Source organism: Podarcis bocagei (genome assembly GCF_964188305.1).
Source record: "Podarcis bocagei genome assembly, chromosome: 4".
Classification (NCBI taxonomy): domain Eukaryota; kingdom Metazoa; phylum Chordata; class Lepidosauria; order Squamata; family Lacertidae; genus Podarcis; species Podarcis bocagei.
The window spans coordinates 29,304,253-29,321,769 of NC_138128.1; the positions used below are offsets into that span (position 1 = coordinate 29,304,253).

The window sequence follows — 17,517 nt, forward strand, 5'->3', positions numbered from 1 at the left end:
TTCTTGGCATTTTACTTTTTAAGTGAAAGTGAGTAAAAGACAATTTTTTAAAAAACAAAGCTGTTTTTACTTGCCATTTTCATACTATTTGCACACTTCAAAAGTTTTCGGCTAGGTTCATTTTAATTTCAAGCAAGCATATTTGCTGTACTCCTTTCGGTGCCTGATAAAAACAATCTTGTTTAGACAAGCCTACCTGCTTATAAACCTGAGGAAATTTTAATCCATTTTAGTATTTTAACCTTTGTATGTTTCTAAGCATGGTTGTAATGTTTTCTTGATTTTATTGTTTCACACTTTGAGGATTTTTACAATGAAGTGGTGCATACAGCTTATTAAAAAAAAAGCAGATGTTAATTGTGGTATACAACAAGTTAATTGCTCAATTTTATTTTTCATTTTAGCTTCATTAGAAGATGAGCCAGAAGATGATGATTTGTTTGAGACAGAGTTTAGGCAATACAAAAGAACATACTATATGACCAAGATGGGTGTAGAAGTAGTTTCAGAGTAAGTATTAACAACAAAATGGCTTCTTGCATGAGCACTGGAACTCCTCCAAGTGGGTTACAGTTTCTAAAATAAAAAAGGAGAACCTGTGCTCCAGTTATAGTACCTGTGCTTCATTTATAGTAACTGAAGCAATTACATAATTTCTGCTAGTGAATTTAAAATGTTTTAACATTTTATCTCAACCCATGCCTCTGAAATAGCTGGAGGTAATAGCTAAAACAGCTTAATCCTCAATCTTATTTATAAGTGAAAAGAGAAAATATATGCCAATTTTTGGTATTTTTGTTTTAGTGCCTTTCTAGCTGACCAGGCAGAATGTTACGTCCAGGCAATACAGTGGATATTGCACTACTACTACCATGGGGTTCAGTCATGGAGCTGGTAAGATGAAATTTACAAGTGGAATGCTTATATCAGCTTTGCAATCAAGTGTGTTTTAGACCAGAGGTTTTCAACATTTTTGAGTCCACGGCTCCCTTGGAAGGAAAGAAAGAGGGACAGATGCCAAGCCAGTGTTGCCCTGACCATTATTCAAGGCACCCTGGTTGAAAACCACTGTTTTAGACTATACATATAGCTGCTACTTGACACCCAGTACCTTAAACCACTCCTCCTCACCCCATACAATTTAGAGCAGTGCTGTCTGAGTTACATACCTTGTCTAATTATTTGTGATTTTGTTCTTCCTCCAGACCATTAAAATAAATAAGGTTACAATATATGTGTTTATGCTTTTCGTACAGCTGCAACCTTTGTTGAACTAAAATAGCATCTTTCCTCCTTGTAGGTTCTACCCCTACCATTATGCACCTTACCTCTCAGATATCTGCAACATCAGTGAACTGAAAATCCACTTGGATTTAGGAAAACCATTCATGCCGTTTGAACAGCTTCTTGCAGTACTTCCAGCAGCCAGCAAGGATTTGCTGCCAAAATGCTACCAGGTAGTTAAATAACTTTAGAGGGATTCATCATTCATCATTATGGCTATTGTCCTTCTATTTTACAAAGATAATTTCAATCCTACTCTTGTGCATTATATATATACATTCTCCATACAGGGATTTGGTTAGTTAAGTGCCACTGGAAAAGGAACCTTGTCCAATTCTAAATTCTTTCACCAAAAGGCTATAGAAATAATTTACTTTCCATCAGTAAGGGCTAATGTTAGTTAGGTCTTATCATAGTCTTCTTTTAAAATGTACTTTAGTCTGAATTCCTATTGCTTAACTTTGATTACTTACTTCCAATTCTTTAGCATTTGATGACTGGTGAAGAGTCTCCCATTATTGAATATTATCCAACTGAATTTAAAACTGATCTAAATGGAAAGCAACAAGAATGGGAAGCAGTGGTTTTAATACCATTTATTGATGAGGTAAGAACTCTTTAACATTCTTTGATATAAAGTGACTAGTAAACTGTTTAAACCAAGGCCTGGTTTGCATGGTTTAGTTTTATTTTTCTTCCAAATTTGAGACCAGATAAGTTGAATCAGCAATAGCTATCTGTGTGCTCCGGTGGTTAGTTTACAAAGACCTTGGGAGGTAGTTCTTTACCTTTCTACCTCTGTTCCCAAGACTATGCCCAAGAAGATTTCATAAATGGGCTCCAGGCATTCCAGGCTTCAGCCATTCTATTCCTCGTAGTTTCTATAAGTGTAACCATAGGGAGAAATGAATGACCGAACCAAGAGATTATAAACCCAAAGAGTGCTTAATCTTTGGGGGACATCATTAGTTCAAATAATTATGAATCACCCTTTCACGGGGGGAAATGCTACAGTACAGTATTCTCCCCTGGATAAGAGCAGGGGTGGCCCACTTCTAAGTGTTCCCAGGGACAACCTTAGGCAAAACAGGGGGAAATAATGTTCAAACCATCCTTTGGACATTAATAATTAGAGCTGCACTCTTAGCCATATTTAGTCCAGATGCAATGCTACCCATCCTGGGACCTCCCAGTTAAAGGGCAGGTAAGAAATAAATAATCATAATCATAATACTAATTATTTAATCATGGATAAGGGAAATAGTTGCTCCCTTCACATATGCCCTCATTTCTTGCTTATTTACCCCTCTTCCTGCTTTTTCCTTAACAACCTTAATTATAGTCAATACTCACTAGGATTGAACTTGTCCTATTGATCTCATTAGGCACTAAGTTTAACTAATTTAGATTGGATCCAACCTTCTCCCAATCTCTGCATTTCAATATGCCTTAATGCTTACTAAGTGTTATATTCTATTTAGAAACGATTGTTAGAAGCGATGGAATCCTGCAACAAGTTCTTGACAACAGAAGAAAAACAAAGAAATAGGCACAGTGAATGCCTGATGTACTTCTATGATAAAGGTGCAGAGTTCCAGTACCTGTCTCCATGGCCGGAGAAGTTCCCTTCCATAGAAAGATGCCGTGCAAAGTAAGACTGCAGGTGTAATTCCTTAATGCAAAGTGTGCAATCTACTGAGCGCCGCTGCTGCAGTGCCCCTTTGCATTAGCTTTCTTTGGAAGTTAGTTTCAAAATCGCGTTTGTTTCAGAAACACTTGTTTGAGTAAGTAGGTTCTTGGCTGTAGCCCATAGATAATAGTAAGAAGTCATTTGACAGAAATGCATAATGAAATGCTCTTAGGCTGTCCTTGTCCCCTCATACAATCAGAGAAGATGTCAATTAGTAAAGTTAAATGGCCAAAGATGGATTCTTCTGCATATATTTGATAGTCTTCCTTTAATTCTGGCTGACTCTTGTAAGCATAACAACATTCTTGTTTTCAGCCTTTGTTTACTGTGAAAGGCAGTGTTTCAAAATATACATTTGTAAAAAAAGCTTATGTTCTGTGTGCAGAGACAGTTTTTCAGAGTAGCTGTATGTTGAAAGTTGTGCTCTTGTTTCTTAGGCATAAAGCTATGTCTCTGGACGTCTGGCGTGTAGATATAGCCCAAAATAAAATAACGAAATTGGATATGGAGAGGCTGTATTTCTGTGGCTTTCCTACTCTGAAGCACATTAATCATAAGGTAAATGGTGCTTTATTGATTTAAGAATGACATGTTTTTGTTAGGTACTTATTCAGTGGAAGGCTTTCATTGTACATCTTGACTTTCTTTCCCTATTCTAGTTCTATCTGAAAAAAAGTGGGGTACAAGTTTTTCAACAGAGCAGCCATGGAGAAAATATGCTACTGGAAATAATGGTTTCCGATGATTCAGAGGAACTAGTGAGTCTCTGGCTTTTTCAAGTTCGTTTTTGGCAGTCTCTTATTTTAGAGAAATAATGCTAGGTGCTCTCCAAGTTTTGTTGTCAATAGCTGTTCTTGGATATCACAGTAAATGATAGTTTAGTGAGATATGTGAGCTTAGCCTCCCCCTGGACTTGTGTATCTGTCTACATCCCAGACCCTGCATTGACCCTGCCCTGTAGAGATTTAGTACAAGGTGGGGCACAAGACTACCGTATTTTTCGCCCTATAAGACGCACTTTTTCCCCTCCAAAAATGAAGGGGAAATGTGGGTGCGTCCTATGGGGCGAATGCAGGCTTTTGCTGAAGCCTGGAGAGCGAGAGCGGTCGGTGCGCACCGACCCCTCTCGCTCTCCAGGCTTCGCGGACCTCTCCTCAAGCAGCGGGAACGTTCCCGCTGCTTGGGGAGAGTTGCCGGCATCCCGAAGCCTGCACGCGCTGATCTCAGCGCGTCCAGGCTTCGTGGATCTCTCCCCAAGCAGCGGGAACGTTCCTGCTGCTTGGGGAGAGTTGCCGGCATCCCGAAGCCTGTGCGCGCTGATCTCAGCGCGTCCAGGCTTCGCGGATCTCTCCCCAAGCAGCGGGAACGTTCCCGCTGCTTGGGGAGAGTTGCCGGCATCCCGAAGCCTGCGCGCGCTGATCTCAGCGCGTCCAGGCTTCGCGGATCTCTCCTCAAGCAGCGGGAGCCACCGCTGGGCTCCCACGGCTTGCAGAGAGCTGCCTGTTTGGGGGCTGGGGTCGGGGGAAGCTCGGGCTGCCCCAGCCCCACACCTGGGGGGGAAATAATTTTTTCCCCTTTATTTCCCCCCAAAAAAACTAGGTGCGTCTTATGGGACGGTGCATCCTATAGGGCGAAAAATACGGTATTTGAGAAAGTGACAGGAGCCTGGTGATCAAAAGTGTATTTTTGACATCAAGGCCGAAGCAAAAATGTGTGTACCTATGGTCCTTGGTGCTATCTAGGATTAAAAAACTTGGAACTGTAGATCCCAGGACAGAGCAACGCTACTGGCTTTGTTATGTGTGATACTTACAGATTTGCTATGAAATTGTTTTCGGTAGGTTAACCAACTGCTTTTCTTCCTCAGAATGCTGAAAATGTAGCCAGTTTGGTGCTTGGGAAATCAATATTTGTTAACTGGCCTCACTTGGAAGAAGCCAGAGCTGTTGCTGTATCAGATGGTGAAACTAAGTAAGGAAGACCAATGTACTTTGCAAAGTTTGTCGCTTACTTGCATCTTCAGATGTCCATCTTCTTAAACAGATTTTCATATGACAAGGTCTCGAAGCAATGGCTGTTTTGCTTTTTGAAATAGCTATGTAAACCATACATAGACCAGCCTGGAAAAAAAGTCCCTTTACTCGCAGGATTTTTGAATTTAGTTTAAGGTATTTTTTATGTGACAGATGCAGAATGCTTGTATTAATTTTGGTTTTGTTTCTGTTTGGATATATTGAGTTGTTTTTTGGAATTATGTTTGTTACGATTTCTTATGGTAAAGGGCAGAATATAAACATCCAGAATAAATGGACTATGATAAACTGAACAGTTTTTGTGGAAGAACAAAACATTTATCGTCCACATTCTTTGTTCTTTGCTGATGGGAAAAGAGCCAAACTGGATCAGACAGGGCTAGTGGTCATCAATACTGGAAGCAAAGCAAGCATACTTTTCATTTCTTTAATGAAACATATTTATTGGTACCAAGTGGATTTGCTGTCCTAAGTTCATTTGCTGCAAGACCTAGTCCTAAATAAATATGCTTAAGACCGAGATTTCCTTTTATTTATATGAAATGTAAATTTATTTTAAGGTTTCAGTTGGAGGAACCTCCTGGAACACAGAAGCTCTATATGGGGAATGCTGCCCCACCAACCAAAGCAACATTTGTTCGAGATAAAGAACAGAATATCTGGGTGAAAGAAATCCAAGGAATTTCAGAACAGTAAGACACTGCCTCCCGCGTTTGTAGCTTGACAGCATATTTTGACATACTGGTTCATTTTAAGGGGGGACAGCTTGCTTCTCGTGGATGTATTGTGAGTCCGATGGCCACACCTATTTTTCAGTTTTTAGGTATCTTTTGGTAGACCGGTGGTTGTCACCCTCACGTCAATGGATGTAATTATCTCATTCAGAAGTTACCTTCAAAACTGAAAAGCTTAAGACAGCCCTTGAGGAATCATGAGAAAAGTTAATGAACTTTGTTTTCACTTCTGTTTGACTCCCTGTTTCCAGACTTTTCATTCTTTTTGCCATATCACATTCAAAACTGCTCTACATTGAAGGGAGCCAGAGACACTAGAAATCTGTGTATCTCTTTATTCCCATGCAACCTTCAAGGTTCATGTATTGATGTTTAATACTGAGTCTTGCCAACTGAAATAATCCTTTGCTAGGTTCTGTATTGCACACTTCTACCTAAAGCTGTTTAGCTTTATAGTGATAGTTAATCTTGCTGCTTGTTGTTTAACCAGGGATTGTTGCATTTCCCTGGAAGATGTCATGCCACCCAGAGCTGATTATAGGCTACTTTAGTAGTTTTGTACTATAGGCTCTTTAAGGAAGATTTTCCCATGAGTAGGGAACCTCTGGCCTTGGGGCTAAGTGTAACCCTCCAGGCCTCCTTTCCGGTCCTCCATACTCTATCCAGGCTACACCTTTCACTGCCTCTGCTTCACATCATTCTGGAGTGCTTTTGCCTTCCTGGGTTGGGTTCATGAAATGTGATAATGTCTCTGGATGGAGGGGTTTGTGTAGACAGAGTTGTGACTTTTGCTTGGCTTCAGTGTAAACTACTGTACAAATGTAAGAGTCAGATCTCTTGCTCAGCGCATTTTTTACTCTGGTCCTGCCCACCATTAGCATGCAGCCGCTGGAAGATTGCCCAAAAGGAAATGCAGCCCTTGGGCTGAAAAGTGTTTCTCACTCTTTACAGATTTGTAGAGTTGGAAGGGGCCACGGGGGTCATCTAGTCCAACCCCCTGCAATGCAGGAAATCTTTCACCCAACGTGGAACTCGAACCCACGACTCAGAGACTAAGAGTCTCATGCTGTACTGACTGAGCTGTATGCATCCTTAAATTCATTCTCCCATATCCCCTTTCCTCCAGTTACCAGAGAAGAAAAGGAGTAATCATAAATGAAACATCTGCAGTTGTTTATGCTCAATTGCTAACTGGGCGTAGATACCAGTTAAATCAAAGTGGTGAAGTGTATTTGGAGAAGCAGTGGTCCAAGCAAGTTCTGCCTTTTGCATACCAAACAATTGTCAGGGTAAGTTCCTTAGTTCCCGATTCAGTTGACTTTTTCATCAGTGAATTGAGATAAGAGGCCACAATGTTTACAGTAAAATTCGAAATACTAAGCTTATAAGTTTACTGCTGATAGGATACACATGTGCACTTAGATCTACGGGCCTGTTGCCTCATTCTTGCTGTAGCCTACAATCCTATCACAGTATAGTTGAGAGACGTGGCTAAAGGCTGCCGTACAAATTTCTCCAACATCATTTCATTTTTCTTGTTATCTGTGTCTTGCGTAATGACATAGTGCACAGTTAGGATACAATAATATCTTAGTAATAGGATATAAATAATTAGTCCTTGGCGTTTAGGAATCATTTAAGTTGCCATGGTTCAGAATCTGCTTAGAACTTGGGATTGGGAAGTGGTTCACATGAAGTATAGACATTCTCAAAACGTTTATGGGATTAGTATCTTTCTTGATGAGTAAGCAAACTAGAGTAGGCTGTTCTATATTGCCACACATAGTTAATGTAGGTTGCAGTCTTATGCTCACTTACTTGAAAGTAAGCTCCATTATCTCAGACTTACTTCTGAGTAGACATGTCTGTGATTTTAATGGTAAGTATTTAATCAGAGCATGATTTCCCCCCTCATTTTTCATGCAGGATATAAAGGCCTTTGATTCCCGCTTCTCCAGTCTCAAAACTTTGGATGACCTGTTCCCTCTGGGATGTACAGTCTTCATGCTGGGATCACCTTATTATGGCTGCACAGGAGAAGTTAGTTTTATCTGAAAATGTTTTTCCAAAAGACTTTTCTTAAAAATCAAGTCGGACTCCTTCTGCATTATTTTATTACATAATTTAAAAAACTGAGCTCTGCATTGGAATAATGATGTTTTAGGAGCTATTATTTCTTCACCTTCCTGAACCTTTCCTCTCTTTGTAAAGGAACTTTTCTTCTTCTTTGCTGTTACTCTTTTGTTTAAATTATTTGGCTCCAGCCCTTCATTGCAAGATCTCAGGGCACAGAACAGTAAGACATGTTTTGAAACAACAAATCCATTAAGCAGCACGAGTGTAGATAATTTTATTTTGCTGTTGCTTTCATTTAAGATACTCATCAGATTCTTAGGAGGGAGAAAGACACTGGCTGCTGTGTGTGAGATGAACTTAAATTTAAGAGAGTTTCTTTAATATCTCTTTAAGGTACAGGATTCATGTGATGTTATCCTGGAAGGCAGGATTCGTGTTGTTTTCAACATTCCATGTGAACCTCAGCTGGATGCCTTAATGCAGAATCAGCATGTAAGTGTTATTTTTCTTAACAGTGGATATGTCCCTGTAGATTTCATCTTAACTATTATAAGTACCATTTGAACAATATGCATGTGTATGTATTTGCATAAGCCCAGTGAATTTTTTAAAAAGCACAAACTAGTTTTGAAGCTTCCTTTTTTAGGTGACATGGGAAGCTACTGTTTGAGGGGGAACTAACCTTACTGAGCGAATGTCATCGTTCCTTGTATTTTGGCCGTAGTTTTCCAACGCAGGTTTCGTAACACAGGAACAATAAAATATGTATCTCATTCAAGAGTTACATGAAAAATCTGGTTCAGGACCAGAATTTGGAATCTTGCGAATGTAAGCCTTGACTTTGTAATGTGTGACACATGTAGCATTGCCAAAAGCCGTGTAAACTATGTGAGTGTGCTCAGCCTCTTTATTACTTCAGTTCTGTGTTAGCAGTAGCATTCAGACATCGCAAGCAGGGTTAAGACCATGTTCTGCTAGGTACTTTGCTGACACACACAAACTTGCCTTGCCTTGAAGACTCATGAAGGGAAAACAGTGTAGCTCAGCAGAGCAATGCAGATGTGTGTTGGGGAAAATAACACCAGTCCTGAAAGATCTACATTGGCTCCCAGTACGTTTCCAAGCATAATTCAAAGTGCTGGTGCTGATCTTTAAAGCCCTAAGCAGGCTCCACCCCCACTGTTCAACCCAAACACTGAGGTCCAGCTCCGAGGGCCTTCTGGCGGTTCCTTCACTATGAGAAGTGAGGTTACAGGGAAGCAGGCAGAGGGCATTCTCAGTAGTAGCGCCTGTCCTGTGGAATGCCCTCCCATCAGGTGTCAAGGAAATAAACAACTATCTGACTTTTAGAAGACATTTGAAGGGAAGTTTTTAATGTTTGATGTTTTATTGTGTTTTTAATATTCTGTTGGGAGCCGCCCAGAGTGGCTGAGGAAACCCAGCCAGATGGGCGGGGTATAAATAAATAAATAATTTTATTACGATTACTGTTATGGCTAATACTCTCACAGGTGAAGGAGTGATGCTAATTTATATAAATTTGTGCCAGATTTTTATTTAGCCTCCCTGGCCTTCCAGTTTAGTGCAGATAAATAGAAGTGCAGGAAAGTCCCTGAGCAGGTGAAAACCTTATGAAGATGTCTTCATTCATTTTTCCTACAATGCATGGAGATTGAGAAGTCATGTTAAAAGAACATATTAGCATGGCAGAAGCTGACTGCCATTTGTATTTCGTTCCTTCCCCTGCCTTCCTCTTAAAAGCTTCAGCGAGACCAACAGAAAAGTTTCTGATTCTAAGGCCAGCAAGCATCGTACGCACATTGAAAACTAAGATTTATTATGAGTTGCGTTTTCATGGACTAGAATCCATTTCATTGGATGTATGAAGCAGACTCTAGTCCACGAAAGGTTATGCAATGAGACTGCAAGACTGCTTGCTTCTGCTGCTCCTCTGGAAGATTGTAAAGAGAATGATCCTTTTCGTCACTATACAACTGATATTGTTGCAGAAATATTCCGTGAAGTACAATCCTGGATATGTATTGGCCAGTCGTCTTGGAGTGAGTGGCTATCTTGTTTCGAGATTTACGGGAAGCATTTTTATTGGAAGAGGATCCCGGAGAAAGTAAGCGCTGAGTATAAACTTCTTTTGCAGCAAGATGTTTGTTAGTTTGTAGCAAAGGCCACAAAAAGCTGTTACCTGGTGAAGTTACTTTGTTTGCATTCCATATACAGTGGAACCTCGGGTTACGTACCATCCTCCTTACAAACACTTCGGGTTCCTCTAACCCGGAAGTAGGTCGTCTGGTAGCGAACTTTGCCCCGGGATGCAAGCAGAAGTCGCACACCGGCGGCAGCAGGAAGCACCATTAGCAAAAGGGCACCTCATTTTAAGAACGGTTTTGGGTTAAAAACGGACCTCCTGAACAAATTAAGTTCGTAAGCGGAGGTACCACTGTATCCTGAAAAAGTATATATGCAAGAAGAGTTTTCATGTGGTGAAGAAGAAAAATGTGAAGACAGGACTTAGTGCAAATCATTGTTCTGCCTGACTGGCCTCCTTGTCTGGCACAGTTGTGCTTATTGTATTTCCCCTTCCTATCCCAGATATTAGTTAGATTTGGACATTCATTAATTTCTTGGGGTTCTTATTATTCCAACAGAGGAATAAGGAACTTGAAAACAGACTGAATTCCTGTTCAATCACAAAATCTTCTCAGAAGGAAATTCACTTTTGAAACAAGTTTATACTTTTACCAGATCCATGTGTGAACTATAATCACTTGTTTAAATATATTGTAGACGTCTTCTAAAGCGAGGTCATATGCTTGTTATTTTACATTGTAAAATTTTGCTAGGATTCAGTGAGTTAATACTCCTGTTCTACATTCAGTGGTTAGTTAGTAGTATTTTTATAAGGAATATATTACGCCAGTAATATATTGCTATTTATTCACAAAATTTAGCTAGCATTCCAACTTTTGATTTTGCAGTCCACATGGAGAGCATAAAGCAAATGTGGGGTTGAACTTAAAATTCAATAAAAAGAATGAAGAGGTCCCTGGCTATACCAAGAAAGTTGGAAACGAGTGGATGTATTCCTCAGCTGTAGAGCAACTCCTTGCTGAATATCTGGAAAGGTAAGCATTAAACTACACTTTAGACTGCATATGCCTTGCGTGTAACAGTTAAATACAGTCGTACCTCAGAAGTCGAATGGAATCCGTTCCGGAAGTCCGTTCGACTTCCAAAACATTCAGAAACCAAGGCGCGGCTTCCAATTGGCTGCAGGAAACTCCTGCAGCCAATCGGAAACTGCAGAAGCTGCGCTGGACTTTCGGGTTCCAAAGAACATTCGCAAACCGGAACACTCACTTCTGGGTTTGCGGCGTTTGGGAGCCAAAACATTCAAGTGCCAAGGCGTTCGGCTTACAAGGTACGACTGTACAACTGACGTGGGCAGCAGTAATTCAGACAATGGGAACAGGGTCATTTTTGCAGCATTTGCCACAAAGTTCTGGCTTCGCATAGGTATGCCACTCTTATTTTCCTTCACTTCCTCACGTTTGAGATGTCTTGCACATGGGCGAAATGCATAAATGTCTGTTCCCTGGTTTGCATGTACCAGGAAGCATGACTTAATTTAACAAAGGCATCTCAGGAATGAGCCGTTCTCAGACAAGAGAAGGAAAACTGTTTAAAATTCAGGCTTCCTTTTCTTGGCTGGGAGGGAGGCGTGGGTGAGTGAGGTGGATAAATCCACACCACCAGTGTTGGCGATGGGGAGCACAAGAAGGCCTGTCTAGGGCCCCTGCTGCTCACCCCCTCGCTCTGCCAGCCTGCTTGCTTGCTCAGCACTTTTCAGGCTTCCCTCACTATGTGTTAACTTGAGTGTGTGCGTGCACTTTTGTCTCCAGTGTCACAACAGACAAGTGCAGATATAGTAGAGAGATAAATTTGTCGCTGCATGCTCAACCGGCAAGGTACTGTTTTATAGAATTTATATAGAGATGTATACAAAATCTGCTCAGAATGATATATTTGCGTTTTCTTAGGACCCCAGAACTGTTTAGTTACCTAGCCAAAAATGGTCAAGAGGACATATTCTACGAAGATGACATTTGGCCAGGTGAAGAAGAGAATGGGTAAGCAGCTCATACCTTTAAAGCATTATAAGGGTAGTTACAGGGACGTAAAATTGAGTCTTGACAAGTTCAGTTCTGCACCTCGAATCGATTCTTCAAACTTAGTTGTTGAATTTGCGATAGCTGGTATCAAAGCATGATTCCTAGTGCTCTTCCAACAACTAGCTTTAACCATTTGGACAAGCCCATCCTCTGATAATATAACCAACTAATACTACAGCCAATCAACTCTTTATAATATACACTGAGTGGCTACATCCTGAAATAGACCTGCTTACTTATGTTTTATTTATTTGTAAGGAGTAATAGCAGTAGTAAGAAAATGAATATCTCAAGAAATAAAAGTTATTGTTTAGTTTTTTCACAGTTTTTTGTGATTCTGCTGGAAATATACACTAGACCTGACTTTTTTCATTAAAGTACATACCTTTGTAAAGTAAACTCTTAAATCCCTTACAGCAAAATTCTAACCACGTCTACTTAGAAATATGTCCTATTGAATTCAGGATCTTCAGGACCTGTCTTTTATTTGTATAGATATGTTTGTTAAGTTGTTTTGTTTGTTGCAATTGGTTTTTAGTCTTTATATGGGGCTTTTACCATATTTTTCACCCCATAGGACGCACCGGCCCATAGGACGCACCTAGGTTTTTTTTGGGGGGGGGGAATAAAGAAAAAAAATTATTCCCCCCCCCCCCCAGGCGCGAGGCTGGGGAAGCCTGAGCTTCCCCCGAGCCCAGCGCCCAGAACAGGCAGCTCTCCACAAGCCTTCGGAGACCGGCGCGACTTCCCGCCAGGCTCCCACGCCTTGCAGATATCTGCCTGAAGGCCAAACCAGGTCCGGGAACAGCGGGATGGCGGCGCTCCACCTCCCCGCTGTTCCCCGAGCTTGTGGGGCTGGCCTTCAAACCAGGTCGGGGGAGAGCGGGAAGGTGCGCGGCGTCTCCCCGCTGTCCCCGGAGCTTGTGGAGCTGGCGGCGGAGAGAAGCGCGCTTCTCCCCGTCGCCAGCCTTCAAACCAGGTCGGGGGCTGAATCCCGGGGCGCGATGAAGGTACATTCTTTCACCTTTGGTGGACGTGCCCAAGGATTAAGGCTTTCTGGGAGATGATTTAAAATGAAATGAAAAGAGTATTTAAATATACCCTCCTGAAGAAACCAGAGGCCTTTCTCCTGGGCATGGTCGGCCAAATGGTGCTAAAGAAGGACAGAACTTTCTTTATGTATGCTACAACAGCAGCAAGAATATTTATTGCAAAGTATTGGAAGACACAAGATCTACCCACTCTGGAAGAATGGCAGATGAAGGTGATGGACTACATGGAATTGGCGGAAATGACTGGCAGAATCCGAGACCAGGGTGAAGAGTCGGTGGAAGAAGATTGGAAGAAATTTAAAGACTATTTACAGAAATACTGTAAAATTAATGAATGTTAGAATGATGTCAGAATGAAATTAAGTGGTTCTAGCAGCAATGTCATAAAGGTGTATGAAAAAATGGTTGGTTAATAGGTGAGAATTTAAAGCTATAATATATTAAGTTAAAGGACTAAGACAAAAACAAAGAGGGAAAGGAATTGCTGAATTAACCAATTGAACCAGAATACAAAAAAGGGAGGTGAGAGGAGGTCAGGAGAGTAAGGAAATGAAATGTAAGATACGGAAGGATAAATTTGTTTCTAAGTGTTTTTTCTATATTTTTTTCCTATACTTTGTATTTTCTATGTATTTTCTCTTTTTTTCTTCTTCTATATTTTTCATTGTCTTTTATGTAATTTTTTTGTTTTTGAAATTTCAATAAATATTATTTTTTAAAAAAATGAAGCCAGGGGCGCGCTGTGCAGCGCACCCCAGGCTTACAGATGCAGGCTGCTATCCGCAAGCCTAGGGAGCCTGACGGGAACTCCCACGGGCTCCCAAGGCTTGCTGAGAGCTTCCTGAAGCCTGGAGAGCGAGAGGGGTCGGTTGCAATGAGATTAAGGTGCTAGGTTTATTGAGGTTGCAGTGAGATTAAGGATTATCTGAACTGATTATATTGGTCATTTGATTGCCCTTTTTACCCATTGCTGTCTTTTTTATTTGTATATATTTTATTTGTATATATTGCTTGTTTTATGTTGCTATGGCCGTTGGCTAATGCAAATAAAGTTTATCTATCTATTGGCAATGTTTTTTGATATGGAATAATTTTTTAATGTAGTGCCGAGAAGGTTCAAGAAATCATGGCGTGGCTCAAGGCTCATCCTGTCAGTGCCCTCTCTCGTTCCTCTTGTGATTTGCAAATTTTGGATATGGCTATTGTCGAAAAGATTGAAGAAGAAGTAGAAAAGTGCAAGGTACTGTTTTTATTTTAAGTCTGAGGAACTTAACATATGTCTTGTAATCGCAATATATAGGAATGAGAATATAAATTTGGATTAGAACTTCCTGTCAGAAAAATTGTATTTAACCGGCATGATAGTTTGAGCTTAACTTTGGATTTCAACCTGCTTTATGAGGTATGGCAACTAATAAGAAAACATTAGCAATTTATCTGCTTACTCTATCATATATTACTAATCATTTGTATGCCACTTAGTTATCCAGCAAAATTTTGTATAAAGATTTCAGTCTAGAAAGTTACACATATCAGGTGATACCCAGTGCTAGTCATACTCTGGCTAGACCCATTGAAATCAGTTGAGTTAAGCACCCTGATTTCAGTGGGCCCTCCTTTGAGTACGACTTGCTTGGATATCTATTACTCAGCAGGTGTGGTTTTGAAGACTTCTGAAACAGCGGTTCTGATTTGCTCCATTGCATTATATTCCTTCAAATTCACTTATGTATAAAATCATTATTTGTCAAGCACTGTAAAAAAAAAAAACACACTCTCCCAAGTTCAGTGTCCCTGATTATGCTGATATAACATAAGTACTTATGGGCATAATAGACTGTTTTGGTAGAGAGCATTGTTCACTAGGCCCAAGTAGTTGAAAGAAAGGTGTTATGTAGAAAGAGAGCGATGATCCAGCTACTTTGAGCGAAAGACAAATGTTGAAAAGCAAGCGTAATCCAAACTTTGTTCTGTGTATTCAGTGTCTTGTTTTCCCCCTTTAGCAAAGGAAAAGCAATAAGAAAGTGCGTGTGACGGTGAAACCTCACTTGTTATTCAGGGTAAGTTTGGGATATTTTGTGAATGGAAGGATACTTAACAGAAATTCTGTCTTGCTCATAGGGAAATATGGTGCCCTCCTGAATTATTTAATTAAAATTGCAACAATGGCTTCATGACCAACAGAGTTTGGTGTTCTATCTATGTTAATTTGATATTCATTTAGACATACTGTACACAGACTGCTTTGAGGAGGGTTTTTTTAACAATTAAACAGTGTAAATAAATAAAAAAGAAAGAAAGAAAGAAAGAAAGAAAGAAAGAAAGAAAGAAAGAAAGAAAGAAAGAAAGAGAAAACTTCACACAAGCTTTCATTATCTTGTTCAGATATTCCTTCACACCAAGTAATAGTCAGGATTCAGGTAGTGCTGACTTTTTAATCTTGCACTGTTACCCATTTATAAACACAATAATATTACACACATAATGCTTCTTATTTCTCCATTTGACATGAACTCATTATCAATGGGTTAACTCCTCCTCCCACCAAGAAAGGTAAGGAATCCTGTGAACAGCATTTGATGGCTATCTCAGTCCTGCTAGTTTTTCCTGTTTCATTCCCTACTGTTTGCTCAGGCAGAGCTGTTCATTGTTCTTCTCACCTGATTTCCCCCTCCCCCCTTTCAACCTCTGTTTTGTCTCCTGCAATAGCTTAGCCTTCTCCTCTAAACTTCATTGCTTCTCCTTTTTCTTATTCAAAATATAAGCCTTTTTCTTGTGTCTCTATTTACTCCCTTCTCTGGCTCCTTTCCATTTCTGCCCAGCATATACAGGTGAACTTCCTCAGCAGGCATGTAGTGGACTGGGGAGTGTGGAACCTCCTCCAGATCACCATTCATGAAAGCTTCAGCGCCCTTTTCCTTAGAGCTATTCATATCCCAAACAAACCATAAGTCACATCTGTTGTTGGCCAGTTCTTTTCTTAGGTTTCGTTCTTACTGGGTAGAGGGCATGAATATACTCAACCTTCCATGATCCAACAGACTGCTCTGTGCCTCCCCCTTCACTTTCTTGATCTCCAGAGTCCTCAATAAAATCCAAAGAGAGGGGACACCTGTTCTGGGAGTCCCTCATTGGTGCAGCATAATATGGTTATCCGAGATTCTTTATCTCGCAAGGGAAGTCCCATTGTTTCTTTCTCCTAGCCCACAAAACCCAGAACTTGCCTACTCCACCCAACACACTCCACCAGGGCATAAGCCACATTCAGCAGCTCTTTTGAGTAATGCTAGCATTTCTGATATGTGCCATGCAGGGTCTACATTCACTGGGCAATATAAGGAGGATCTCCATTGAAGTTTTCACTGGCCTTCAATAGAAGGGTTCTCCATAACATCCTACCACATAACATCCTACCACCTAGACAGCCTTTTATATTTTTAGGCGTTTGTCTGGTTCTCTTTCCAATAAGTTCTATGCTTGCACATCTACTCCTCAGCTGTCAGTCTCTTGTCAACAGTACAGAACTGGAGGTGTTACCAGTTCCAAGCTGGAACACAAAAGTTGCTCATATTTTCCCTTCCTTTCTTTTTCTGGGTGCTAAGAGGAGCTAATCCATCAGTAATTGAGGCCTTGTTCACCTCAAACCTGGAAGGGCATTCACATTAAGTGCCCAACATAAATATATAAACAGAACATTTTAAAAAGGGGTTGCCTTGGACATTTCTGATTCTCCACTGTGTTTAAAAAATGCTGTTTCCAATTTGTTCCTTGTAGACTAGTCTTAGTGACTGCATATTCTACAGGCCATGAAGATAGCAACCAAAAATATGTTACAAAATTATTTGAGTATTTTATCTTTTAATAAAATGTAAACATAATGTTTGGGGGGCTAGTGATTTTGTTCTACAGTGTTAACTATTCATATTTGGATTCTTTTATCTAGCCTTTAGAACAGCAGCATGGAATTATACCAGATCGAGATGCAGACTATCGACTGTTTGACCGTGTTGTTAATGTGAGAGAGTGTTTTTCCGTTCCCCTTGGACTTCGTGGCACTGTGATAGGAATTAAAGGAGGTAACACAATGCCTTTTTGTGAACAGTCTCTTTTGCTTTTAAAATAATGTGAAGATCATTCATTGAATGCAAAATGAGTTAGTTTCACAGATAACGCTAAACTACGGCTAACGTTAACCATAGCGAAAGCTGAGGCATCTATCACAGAATAGTTCAAAGCACCAACGAGAACAACCAGAAGCAGTTAGAATTTTAGGCGTGTTCCATTGCCTTAGTGACTTTTCACTCATGCACCTAGAAATCTGAACCATTGTAATAATTTTTTTAAATATAAGATGTGGCAAGTGTTGTTAGTTTATTTATACAGTGTCCTCAGTATGCATAGTATTTTATGGAGTAACTTAAGCACGTGAGGCACATCTGTGCCCTAAAGATGAAGGAGGGG

The 17,517-nt window shown here is 40.4% G+C and overlaps 1 protein-coding gene across 1 annotated transcript in view; it reads left to right on the top strand.

Annotated features, from left to right (window-relative positions):
• Window positions 1-17,517, top strand: part of XRN1 (5'-3' exoribonuclease 1) — a 44,028-nt gene that overhangs the window by 12,330 nt on the left and 14,181 nt on the right. Inside the window, exons 12-29 of the mRNA XM_081189880.1 lie at window positions 405-510; window positions 805-894; window positions 1,301-1,457; window positions 1,772-1,891; window positions 2,766-2,935; window positions 3,412-3,532; window positions 3,634-3,732; window positions 4,842-4,945; window positions 5,568-5,699; window positions 6,868-7,030; window positions 7,668-7,781; window positions 8,211-8,309; window positions 9,827-9,942; window positions 10,811-10,957; window positions 11,873-11,962; window positions 14,161-14,296; window positions 15,060-15,116; window positions 17,000-17,132. Of these exons, the coding sequence (XP_081046006.1) occupies window positions 405-510; window positions 805-894; window positions 1,301-1,457; window positions 1,772-1,891; window positions 2,766-2,935; window positions 3,412-3,532; window positions 3,634-3,732; window positions 4,842-4,945; window positions 5,568-5,699; window positions 6,868-7,030; window positions 7,668-7,781; window positions 8,211-8,309; window positions 9,827-9,942; window positions 10,811-10,957; window positions 11,873-11,962; window positions 14,161-14,296; window positions 15,060-15,116; window positions 17,000-17,132 (2,154 nt within the window). The remainder of the gene's footprint in view (window positions 1-404; window positions 511-804; window positions 895-1,300; window positions 1,458-1,771; window positions 1,892-2,765; window positions 2,936-3,411; window positions 3,533-3,633; window positions 3,733-4,841; window positions 4,946-5,567; window positions 5,700-6,867; window positions 7,031-7,667; window positions 7,782-8,210; window positions 8,310-9,826; window positions 9,943-10,810; window positions 10,958-11,872; window positions 11,963-14,160; window positions 14,297-15,059; window positions 15,117-16,999; window positions 17,133-17,517) is intronic.